This window comes from Canis aureus, chromosome 27, assembly GCF_053574225.1.
Source record: "Canis aureus isolate CA01 chromosome 27, VMU_Caureus_v.1.0, whole genome shotgun sequence".
Lineage (NCBI taxonomy): Eukaryota > Metazoa > Chordata > Mammalia > Carnivora > Canidae > Canis > Canis aureus.
Genome location: NC_135637.1, coordinates 9,458,853 through 9,471,103, shown reverse-complemented (window position 1 = coordinate 9,471,103; position 12,251 = coordinate 9,458,853). Strand labels below are relative to the sequence as shown.

The following is a 12,251-nucleotide window of genomic DNA, read 5'->3' as shown; positions in this document are numbered from 1 at the left end:
TCCAGACCGGCAGGTGGCAGGTGTAACAAGCCCTAACAAGCCCGGGAACTCGCACCTGAGGAGCAGGCGCCCCTTCTCCCTCCCCCGCCCGCCAGCATCTCAGGGTCCTCAGGGTCGCGGGGTCAGTGAACCGCCGGAGCTCCACGCAAGGGCGGGGCTCCCGCGTCTCCCCGCGACCTCCCCCGGGGCGTCGGGGGCGCAGGGGCCTCCGGGGTCTCGCGCGGTGGGATGGATGGCCACGTGTCATTTTTTTCTTCCCTGCTCGCGGCGGTCAAGAGGGCGACTCGCCGGCGGCGGCAGCGGAGGGCGGCGCGGAGCAAGCGGAGGACGCTCGGAGAGACGAGACCGGGGGTGAGTCAGGCAGGGGCGGGCTCCCGGTGAGGAGGGGGGGGGCTGGGCGAGCGGGGCGGAGCGGGGTGCCTGCGGCCGGGGGCGTTTTCCGCACACTGCCGCTGCCAGCCCCCCGCCCTCAGCCCCGGGGTCCGCGGAGCGGGTGCGCGTAGAGCATCTGCCCTGCCCCTCCCGCCCGGGCCTCGCGTGGCCTGCACGCGCATCCCTCCCTCTCTGCCTCTGTGGGTCAGCCTTCCAGCCCTTTCTCTTGTGTAGGACGGCCACCGGGAATAGGGGCCAGCCTCCCCATGACCTCTGCTTTTACACACGCAAGACCCTCTTCCCAAGTAGAGTCCCGTTCCGAGGGTCTGGGCTGCGCGAATTCTGGGGGTGCACTGTTGCACCCGGTATAGCGCAGGACGCGGACCCCCCATCGCTGTGGAGGCGCCCATATAGCACAGGACGCGGACCCCCCCATCGCTGTGGAGGCGCCCATATAGCACAGGACAGGAAACCCCCGTTGCTGTGCAAGTAGTGTTGGGGTCAGGCAGTCATGTGGTGGACATTCTGTTTTGTAGCCACAGCTTCCTTCCCCTTGTGCAAGCTACTTGCACCATTTCTTTTGGCCAGTGTGAGGCACCAGTGGAGGATTTTTACTCCTAATCAGTGGAAATGCCTGAGCTGGAGAAGTTGCTGTAAATACACCTGAGTGTGCCTGACACCTGCTGAGTCTCTGCAGGCTCTGGTTCTCCTGGAGTGATGGAGTGGCTTCAGCTTCATGCTTTGTCCCAGTTCTCCTGCTGGCAATTTTCTTTTTCTTTTTCCTTCCTTTTCTCTCTCTCTCTCGCTCTTTTAGATTTCTTATTTATTTATTATTTTTTTTCATGAGAGAGAGGCAGAAACATAGGCAGAGGAAGAAGCAGGCTCCATGCAGGGAGCCCGATGTGAGACTTGATCCTGGACCCCAGGATCGTGCCCTGAGCCAAATGCAGATGCTCAACCGATGAGCCACCCAGGCATCCCTTCTCTTCTCTTTTCTGTTGTTGAGTGATTTCATTTTTTTTAAGATTATTTATTTATTTATTCACGAGAGACATAGAGAGGCAGAGTCATAGGCAGAGGGAGAAGCAGGCTCCCTGCAGGAAGCCTGATGCAGGACTCGATCCCAGGACCCCAGGATCACACTCTGAGCCAAAGGCAAATGCTCAACCACTGAACCACCCAGGTGCCCCTTATTTCTGGTGTATTCCTACTATTGACCTAACTGAATTGTCTTTTTGTCCTCATTCCTGAAACTGTTTATTTTATCTCTTTTTGGGCAGTTGCACATATTTTTTAAAATTTTATTAAGTTTTTAGAATTTGAATTTCAGTAAACAGTGTTATATTAGTTTCAGGTGTACAATATTGTGATTCAGCATCACCCGGTGCTCATCAGGCCAAAGGCCCTCCTTCATCCCCATCACCTATTTCCCCCATCTGCCCACCCCCTTCCATCTGGTGACTGTCACTGTGTTCTCTGTAGTTAAGAATCTGTTTTGGATTTTATCTTTCTTTCTTTTTTTTTTTTTTTTTAAATTTTTATTTATTTATGATAGTCACAGAGAGAGAGAGAGAGAGGCAGAGACATAGTCAGAGGAAGAAGCAGGCTCCATGCACCGGGAGCCCGATGTGGGATTCGATCCCGGGTCTCCAGGATCGCGCCCTGGGCCAAAGGCAGGCGCCAAACCGCTGCGCCACCCAGGGATCCCTCTTTCTTTCTTTTTTCCCTTTATTTTGTCTCTTAAATTCCACATATGAGTGAAATCATGTGGTATTTGTCTCTTAACATGTATTTCACTTAGCATAATATTCTCTGCCTCCATCCGTATTGTTGCAAATGGCAAAGTTTCATTCTTTCCTATGGCTGATAATATTCCATTGTGCATGTAGATACACCACATCTTTATCTATTTGTCTATTCATAGATACTTGAGCTGCTTTCATAATTTTATTACTGTAAATAATGCTGCAATGAACATAGGGATGCATGTATCTTTCTGAGTTAGTGTTCTTGCATTCTTTGGATAAATACCCAGTAGTGCAATTGCTAGATTGGAGGGTAGCTCTTTTTTTTTTCATCAATTGATTAACCTATAGTGTATATTAGTTTCAAGGGTAGAATTTAATGATTCATCAGTTGCATATCACACCCAATGCTCATTCCATCGCATGCCCTCCTAAATGCCCTTTCCCTAGTTATCCTCTCCCCCCACCTCCCCTCCAGTAACCCACAGTTTGTTTTCTAGAGGTAAGAATCTCTTATGGTTTGTCTCTCTCTCTCTATTTTTAACTTTCTGAGGGCCCTCCATACTGTTTGCCAGAGTGGCTGCACCCGTTTGCATCCCCCCCAACAGTGCATGGGGGTTCTTTTTTTCTCCATATCTTCACCAACACTTGTTGTTTCTTGTGTTTTTTTATTTTAGCCATTCTGACAGGTGTGGGTGATATCTCATTGTGGTTTTGATTTGCATTTCCCTGATGAGTGATGTTGAGCGTCTTTCCATGTGTTGGCCATCTGTATCTGGGGCAAGGGTTGTTAACCAGGGGTGACTTGGGTCCCCCATGGGGCATTTGGTGAAGTCTGGAGACATTTTGGTTGTTACCATTGGTGGATGGGTGCTGCTGGCATCTAGGAGGTAGAGGTCAAGGATTCTACTGAACATCCTAAAATGCACAGGACAGTGCCCACCACAAAGAATGATTTGGCCTCAAAAGCCAGTAGGGCTGGGCAGCCCGGGTGGCTCAGCGGTTTCGCGCCACCTTCAGCCCAGGGCGTGATCCTGGGGTCCTGGGATCGAGTCCCATGTCGGGCTCCCTGAATGGAGCCTGCTTCTTCCTCTGTCTGTGTCTCTGCCTCTCTCTCTGTGTCTCTAATAAATAAATCTTAAAAAAAAAAAAAAAAAAAGCCAGTAGGGCTGAGACTGAGAAAATGGTGCTCCAGATCATGCACATACCCAGCAGAGCTAAACGGCCCCCTGTGCCACACTTATCCCATGATACTTCTGCCCTTACAGGAATGAAACCTGTAGGTTAGACATATCACTTTCACAAGATACTGAATATTTGAAAATCAGAGGGAAAGGGGCTTTGGCAATGGGCTGTGTCTCTGCTAGTCATCCTTATCTTCTCAGAAGTATTTGTTTTTAACCAAAATGTCCTCCCTTCTGTAGTACAGATTGCAGGGCCAGGATGCTGAGATCAGAAACACAGGCTGCCTGTTCTCAGGAAGGCTAGTTAAGTTTTTTTAAAAATATTTTATGTATTCATAAGAGACACACAGAGGAAGAGATAGGCAGAGGGAGAAGTAGGCTCCCTACAGGGAGCCTGATGTGGAACTTGATCCCAGGACTCTGGGATCATGACCTGAGCCAAACAGCCAAGTTGGGTTTTGATAAGACGGATGGTGGGTATGGGCCACAGCCATACTTAACTGTGGCGCTTCATGAAGACACAGTGATTAACCTCTAGACAAGAAAGACTTCCGTGGAAGGAGACTGCTTAGAGAAAAAGATCAGGGAAGTCTTCTGGGCAAAGCAAATTAATGTTACTTCCAAGTCTATATTTAAGTGTATTTTTTCTTCTTATTGTGGTAAAATATGCATAACATAAAACTTAACAATTGGAACGACTTCTAGGTGGACAGTTTAGTGGTGCTGCATTCACTTGGTGCATTTCTAAGTGTGTTTTTGGCAACAGGCTGTTGGGGGTGCTCTAATGATGTTGGTACTGCTGGCTACAGACTATTTCCTCTGCCAGTCAGTGTGTGTGCCAGGCACCGAACCACACCATAATCAAATCATCTGGAGTCTGACCACTAGATGTTATTGTCTCCATTTTATGGGTGAGAAAACCAGGAGTAGACCAGTAGACCCCACACACTGATTTGATTCCAAAGCCACACTGGCTTTGTATGGCACCTTTTGCAGTAAAAGCCGAACTGTTTTTGGGAAAGCTCTCTCTTCTCTGTGATCACTGGATTTGTCAGTAACTCTTGGGCCTAGGACCAGCAGGTTCTGAAGTTTACAGATCTGTATCGGTAACAGGAGACTTGAGAGATATATGTATTCATTTTACTTAGGTTACTTTTCTTTTAATCCCCCACAAGTTTTGAGTTTTATAGAGAAAATAGAATAAATGCTAATATGTGAGCTATAATTCGTGTTCTTGTGATAAAACTCCCTCTTAGGTAAAAATCTCAGGAAAGTCACTCATTGCATGTGGTAGCTGGGACATGCACACATGCACACATACACATTAAACTTCCAACTGAACCCACCCATCAGAAATACAAAGACTCCCATCATTATAATGTACATCAAGGCTATGACAGGATTCATTTGTGGAAAACGTATGTGTTGCTTTTTGATAACATGCCTATAGGATGAAATATGCTGTTGTACAAGATGCAGGCCTGCTCTTGATGGTAAGAAATCTACTTTTCTGATCATTTCATTTTGCACACTGAATAATGCTTTGCAGCTAAGAATATGCAGCTGAGAAACAATTCCACGTATCCGCCTATACTTGGCATAGAGAACAAAGAAGTGGACAAAGAGACTTTTGAAGACCTCCCTGTCAAGGTACGCTGGGCTCTGTCTCCCCCTTGATGGGATAATGGGAATTTCCTCCCCTCCGCTGAGTCTGGATAACTGATAGTTCATGCAAGGCAGAGAGATGGAAGGATCCTATGTTGGGAGTCCCCACAGCTACCCTTGGATGTAGTGATTTGCTAGAATGACTCACAGGACCCAGAAGAACTTTTATACTTGTGGTTATAGTTTATTGCCATCAGAGGATGCAGAGTGGATTCAACAAAGAAAAAAGTACATATGGCAGAGTCTGGGGGAAGGAGGGACCCAAGATCTCCGAGGCTGGCGTGGACATGTTGGTTCTCTTGGTGACTGTGTGTGAGAACACACAGGAAGTTTTCTCAGTCCGGGAATCTCACCCAAGCCTTGCTTTCCAGAGTTTCTCCTGGGTTCAGTCTCTAGCCTTTTGGAAGCCAAACTGATATCATGTGACCAGGGTCCCAGGCCAACAAAAACAAGCATTGACCACTGATCACATTGCTAGTGTAAGACCTGGCATGACCCAAGGCCCCAGGCATACAGAGACACATCAGGCAAGCTGTTCCAAAAACAGAAGTTATCACCCAGGAGCTGGCTAAGGACCAGCTTGAAAGCCTTTGGAACAGGCAAGGTTTGGGCAACCTAGGCCTGCTGAGGTAACCTTCTACTTCACAAATCCCAGTGGTGGAGTTTAAAGCCAGGACATAAGCAACTAGCCTGGCCTGTGCTAAATGAAATTCCTTTGAACTGCTTCATGGATATACCCCACTCCTGAAAGCAAATTCAACCCTATTTGTTGCAATGTACAGCCTAGGAAAGCTCCATCTAGACTTTTCCCAGGTCTGCTGATTCAAATGTGGCTGCATTGGCCAGTTAATAGGAGTCGGGCTGAGCACTCAAGTCTGGGTGTGTTGTTGCGTGCACGTGTGTGTGTGTGTGTGTGTGTGTGTGTGTGTGTGGTCTGCTAGGGCCCGTTGTCAGCCAGGGAGATGAGAAGGCGCAGAGAGGAGGGCTCAGGTGTGCTTGAATGTTAGGTCATCTGGGTGAGTGGGCATCTCTCAGCCTAACAGTTTCTTGTCCCCACATTTCAGAGAACCGTGAGGCACATTGTGGAAAAGACCTATCTCAATGTGCTATGTACTCCTGTTCCTGAGGAGTTTCTGGACCAGAATGTGGTATATTTTCTCAGAAACACAAAAGGTATATTCTGTGTGTGTGCATGAGGGTGGCTGTATATGCACATGGCTGTGCATCTGTGTGATTCATAATTTTTACACTTTCTTGAGAATACAATTTTTTTTTTCAGGACAGGCAATCCTCATTATTTGGGGGTTCCATATTTCCAAATGCACCTACTCACATATTTTCATAACCCCCAAATCAATGCTTGCAATGCCTTGAGGTCATTTGTGGATATGCATAGGATGGGGAAACATTGGACTTTTTATTAATTTTTTTTTTATTTTTATTTATGATAGTCACAGAGAGAGAGAGAGAGGCAGAGACACAGGCAGAGGGAGAAGCAGGCTCCATGCACCGGGAGCCCGATGTGGGATTCTATCCTGGGTCTCCAGGATCGCGCCCTGGGCCAAAGGCAGGCGCCAAACCGCTGCGCCACCCAGGGATCCCAAACATTGGACTTTTTAAAGATTTTATTTATCTATTTATTTATTTAGTTTCAAGGGTAGAATTTAGTGACTCATCAGTTGCATATAACACCCAGTGCTCATTATATCCCATGCCCTCCTTAATGCCCATCACCCAGTTACCCCATCCCCCCATTCTCATCCCCTCCAGCAATCCTCAGTTTACTTCCTAGAGTTCAGCATCTCTCATGGTTTGCCTGCCTCTCAGTTTTTCATCTTATTTTATTTTTCTTCCCCTTCCTTATGTTCATCTGTTTTGTTTCTTAAATTCCACATATGAGTGAACCATATAATTGTCTTTCTCTGATTGACTTATTCCACTTAGCATAATACCCTCTAGTTAGAGGGATTTCATTGCAAGATTTCGTTCTTTTTGATGGCTGAGTAGTGTTTCATTGTATATATACCACATCTTCTGTATCCATTCATCTGTCAATGGACACTTGGGCTCTTTCTGTATTTTGGCTCTTTTGGACACTGTTGCTATAAACATTGGGTGCAGGTGCCCCTTCAAATAAGATTTTATTTTTAAGTAATCTTCACACCCAACATGGGGCTTGAACTCATGACCTGGGGATCAAGCATTGCATACTCTACCAACTGAGCCAGCCGGGGTGCCTGCCTCTTAATGGGGAAACATTTGAGTCACAGGGATGCATTTTAACTCTTGTACTGTAAACAACTGTCCTTAATGTGGTCTCTTCAGTGCCATGATTTTCACATTTTTTGTGCTTTTTGTTGGTGATTCCACTAAAATGGCCTCCAGCATAGTACTGAAGCACTGTCTAGCGTTCCTGAGCACAAGGAGGCTGTGACTTTTCTCACAGATGACGCAGACGTATTAGATGAACTTAGTTCAGGTGTGAGTTATTGTGCCAGCTGAGTTCAGAGTTAACAAATCAACGATATATGTTAGATAAGTTGTCTTTATTTTTAAAAGATTTTATTAATTCATGAGAGACACAGAGAGGCAGAGACACAGGCAGAGGGATGAGAAGAAGGCTCCATGCAGGGAGCCCGATGTGGGACTTGATCCCGGATTCCCGGATCACACCCTGAGCTGAAGGCAGACGCTCAACCCCTGAGCCATCCAGGCATTTGGAGATCAGGCTCTTTCTTTTGCATTCTGGGTTCTTATGTACTTTCCCTTTGAAACAAATTTATTTGAGTAAAGAAGAGTTTGATACACAGAAGCATACTGAAGACAGAATAAGGTTGACACAGAGGTGGGTCCAAAGCCAGTGAAATAACTGCCTTGGTTGATATATTTGTGGCATTTCTATTTTATTTCCCAAGGAGGCTAAGGGAAGAGCCCAAGTGACCTTCAAAATGTCTACTGTGCTCATCAATGTTTGGTCGGGTGGAATAAAGACATGTAAAATGAAACCCGGCCACAGAGTAGGCTGTTACCAAATCTGTCTTTAAAAATATTCCTGACTCAGAAGGGACTCTGGCAATGAATTGGGCAGGTGTTGCCGGGAGTGGGGACTCAGGCAAAGCAAGGAACCCAGCAAACATTTCTAGAAAACACAACTGTGTCTATCCTTGTCTGGCTGTAAACGCTGAGGCCAAGTCTGCTGGGCGGTGCAGCTATGTAGCGCTGTTTGTGGGGGCCCCGGGGACCACAGCACTTGGCTTACATCACTCGGGCCAAAGGATTCGTCTGTATAGATATCAGCATAATTTTTTAAAAAGATTTTACTTATTTTTTTAAAAGATTTTTTATTTATTCATGATAGACATAGAGAGAGACACACAAGCAGGCTGTGAAACCAGGGGTCAAATATTGTGGGTTCTTTTTCTTAAAGATTTTATTTATTTATTCATGAGAGACACAGAGAGAGAGGCAGAGACACAGGCAGAGGGGAGCCCGATGCAGGACTCGATCCCAGGACCTCAGGATCACGACCTGAGCAAAAGGCAGATGCTCAACCACTGAGCCACCTAGGTGCCCCTAGATTTTTATTTATTTAAGTAATCTCTATGCCCAGCGTGGGGCTTGAACTAACAACCCCGAGATCAAGAGTCACATGCTCTATGGACTGAGCCAGCCAGGTGCCCCATCCCTTTCTTTATTTTATCCCTCACATGAACTAGCCTGGTGCTGAGCCAAGTCGATAACACCTGGTTCTCCTCTTGTTGGTGCCATAGTAACAGAGAAGGGAGAAGCAGTCTCCATGTAGGGAGCCTGAGGTGGGACTCCATCCTAGGTCTTCAGGATCACACCCTGGGCCAAAGGCAGGTGCCAAACCGCTGAGCCACCCAGGGATCCTCCAAGATTTTACTTATTTATTCATGAAAGACACAGACAGGGAGAGAGAGGCAGAGACATAGGCAAAGGGAGAAGCAGACTCCCTGCAGGGAGCCTGATGTGGGACTTGATCCCATGACCTGAGCCAAAGGCAGAAGCTCAACCACTAAACCATCCAGGTGCCCCAACATCAGCATAATTTTGAGTCTGTGCCTGAAACGTTCCTGGGTAGCTACTCGGGAAGAAGGAGCAGATTCCTGGACACTTGGAAGAGTTCAGTGCCTGCCACCTCCCCATGTGACTCATCCTCTGAATATTTTCCCATGCAGAGATGATCTCTGAAGCTACAGACATGAAGGAAGCCATGGAGATCATGCCTAAGACTCTGGAGTATGGAATTATCAATGCGAATATGCTTCATTTTCTGAAGAATATCATGTGTCAGGTAACTGTGGATTTTGTAAGATTCAGGCCATCTGATTCATTTATTCCACAAAGAAGGAGTGTCCAACAGCTCTTAGGTCCCAGGTGCCACTGGGTACCCTGAGGGTAGAGCAGCAATTGACATGGACTAGATTTCTGTGCTCTAGGAGCTGATCTCTGTGCTCTAGGGGGAAAGACGTGAAACACAGGTTCGTAAGCTGGAAAATAATCAGGTGGCAGCAAGTGGCATAGATTATATAGACCCTAGTAATGTGATAGAAATGGACTGTGTGCGTGCACATGTGTGTGTGTTTGTGTGTGCAGGAAGTGGTGGTAAGGGATGGCCTCACTGAGGAGGTGATGTCTGATAGACAAACAATTAAAAAAACCCATTCATGAACATATTAATTCTGCTAATGATAAGTTACTAGGGAAGTGTCACAGGGTGAGGCTGAGGTAGTCAAGAGAGACCCCTCTGAGGTTGTGACATTGAGCCGAGACCTGAATCAGACATGTGAAGATCTGGGGTGCAGGGGGTGGAGAACATCCTGGGCAGAAAAGATAGCATGCCCAAGAGTCCTGAGGCAGGAGCAGACATAGCTTGGTCCAGGAGCAGAAGGAGGGTCAGTGCAGCTGGAGAAGAGTGGAGAAGGTTAGAAAGGAGGGTAGGTTTTTGGTAGGGGAATAACATGAGCTAGTTTGCATCGTTCCTCTGGCTGTTGTGTGAAAATTGTACCATGGGAGTTGGGGAGGGAGGCAAAAAGCTGAAGGGAAGAATAGACCAATAGGAGGCTGTGGAAGAGTCTGGAGGGGGAATGGTTGTTGAGACTGGAGTTCAATCAGGGGAGGGAATGGGAGGTAAGTGGAGCCAAGATGTTCTGCTGGGGAGAGGACATGTTGGATGTCACTGTGAGTGTGTGGTCAGCAGAATCCAGGCTGTGAAACCAGGGGTCAAATATTGTGGGTTCTTTTTCTTAAAGATTTTATTTATTTATTCATGAGAGACACAGAGAGAGAAGCAGAGACACAGGCAGAGGGGAGCCCGATGCAGGACTCAATCCCAGGACCTCAGGATCATGACCTGAGCAAAAGGCAGATGCTCAACCACTGAGCCACCTAGGTGCCCCTAGATTTTTATTTATTTAAGTAATCTCTATGCCTAGCGTGGGGCTTGAACTAACAACCCCGAGATCAAGAGTCGCATGCTCTATGGACTGAGCCAACCAGGTGCCCCATCCCTTTCTTTATTTTATCCCTCACATGAACTAGCCTGGTGCTGAGCCAAGTCGATAACACCTGGTTCTCCTCTTGTTGGTGCCATAGTAACAGACCCAGCAGCCTGGGGGCCGATGGCGGCCACAGAAACACAGTATTATTTCCTGGGTAGTCTCCTCAGGCTTGGCTCAGTTCTTATCCTGGGATCATTTTAGCTCAGTTGATCTGTCTTCAGGTCTGTGCTTCAGGCTTGAGTAGTTTCCACTTTGTAGTTATATCTGTGCCTCCTCTGACAGAATATTCGAAGCCAGAGGCAGTGTAAGTGCGTGACCTTGAACACTGTGGGATTTGTTTCAGGTTTTCCTGCCAGGTCTGTCCTTCAATCAGCACAAGGACGCGTCCATGGGATTTACATCTGCGGAAATCTCTGAGTCTTTTGAGCATGAAATGGATCTACCCAACATGCCCGGGGAAGCATATCACAGCATTCAGTTAATACGAGATGAATTTTTAATGAACATTCAGAAGTTTGCAAACAGTATTCAAGGAACAATGCAGCAACTTGAAGGTAAGGCTTCCTTTTGCTCCCATTTAGTGAAGCATGATGCATTTCCTTTAAGAAGGAAAGTTAAGAGTCCAGGAGTCTTTTGTTTTAATGTGTAATCATTCTTTTTTTTTTTTTTTTTTTTGCAGGTAATTTTTTTTAACTTTTATTTATTTATGATAGTCACAGAGAGAGAGAGAGAGAGGCAGAGACATAGGCAGAGGGAGAAGCAGGCTCCATGCACCGGGAGCTCGATGTGGGATTTGATCCCGGGTCTCCAGGATTGCGCCCTGGGCCAAAGGCAGGCGCCAAACCGCTGCGCCACCCAGGGATCCCTGTGTAATCATTCTTGAACATGACAATGTTTAGTTGCATTCTAATGGGAGGAAATGAAATATAGATAGATCAGGATGGGGGATGTATTAGATCTCACTGTACTGATGTCTGGAGAAAAGAACCATCTGATTCACTTGAACACTATTGTCTGTAATCATTTCCTCCAAACTAGTGGCTAACCGACCATTTCTGTTCTACTAGGTGAGATCAAGTTAGAAATGCCAAGCATCAGCTTAAAGAGAGAGGTGTCTGAACTGGCCGTTAACCCGGAAGTCGTTGAAATCTTAGAGCAGTGTGTGATAAACTGGTTAAATCTGATATCTGCCACTGTCGAGGGCCAGCTGAAAAAGACTCCTCAGGTAACTCAGGCGATGCCTTTGCAGATTCCCTGACAGTTCACGCTGGCCACTGGAGAAAGAGCCAGGAGTCTGGGAATCTCTTTGATCCAACTTCTTTTCTTACTGTTTTGTGACCTCCTTAAAAGATCAAAGCAAACATATCCAAGCTGTCATTCTTGGGCTTTCTGATGTTAGCATGTTGCCAGGTCATACCCTGGATTGACAAAAATAATACTGTATGTCAGTCAGGATGCTGGGGCTGCCCAAAACAGGAAACCTAATTCAGCTGGCTTAAACAAGAGACAATTTGCTGGTTCACATAACTGTGAAAAGTCCAGAGGTGGGGCTGATTTCAGGTATGGTTTGTTTCTGCTGTGTTTCTCTCGGAATCCCTCATCTCATTTCCACCCTCCTCTCTGTGGGGGCTTCCTCCTCAGGCTGCTGTCCTTCATGGTGGCAACTTGTTCATCTCCACATCACATTGTCTTGAGAAAGGCAGAGTGTCTTTGTTCAATATTCTTTTTTTTATTTATTTTTATTTTTTTTAATTTATTTTTTA

At 46.5% G+C, this 12,251-nt stretch overlaps 1 protein-coding gene across 1 annotated transcript in view; it reads left to right on the top strand.

Moving 5' to 3' along the window:
• Nucleotides 1-201: 201 nt before the first annotated feature.
• Nucleotides 202-12,251, top strand: part of DNAH10 (dynein axonemal heavy chain 10) — a 133,421-nt gene continuing 121,371 nt past the window's right edge. The window contains exons 1-6 of the mRNA XM_077875303.1: nucleotides 202-351; nucleotides 4,851-4,951; nucleotides 6,031-6,139; nucleotides 9,166-9,281; nucleotides 10,832-11,042; nucleotides 11,556-11,713. Coding sequence (XP_077731429.1) covers nucleotides 4,859-4,951; nucleotides 6,031-6,139; nucleotides 9,166-9,281; nucleotides 10,832-11,042; nucleotides 11,556-11,713 — 687 coding nt within the window. The 5' untranslated portion in view covers nucleotides 202-351; nucleotides 4,851-4,858. The remainder of the gene's footprint in view (nucleotides 352-4,850; nucleotides 4,952-6,030; nucleotides 6,140-9,165; nucleotides 9,282-10,831; nucleotides 11,043-11,555; nucleotides 11,714-12,251) is intronic.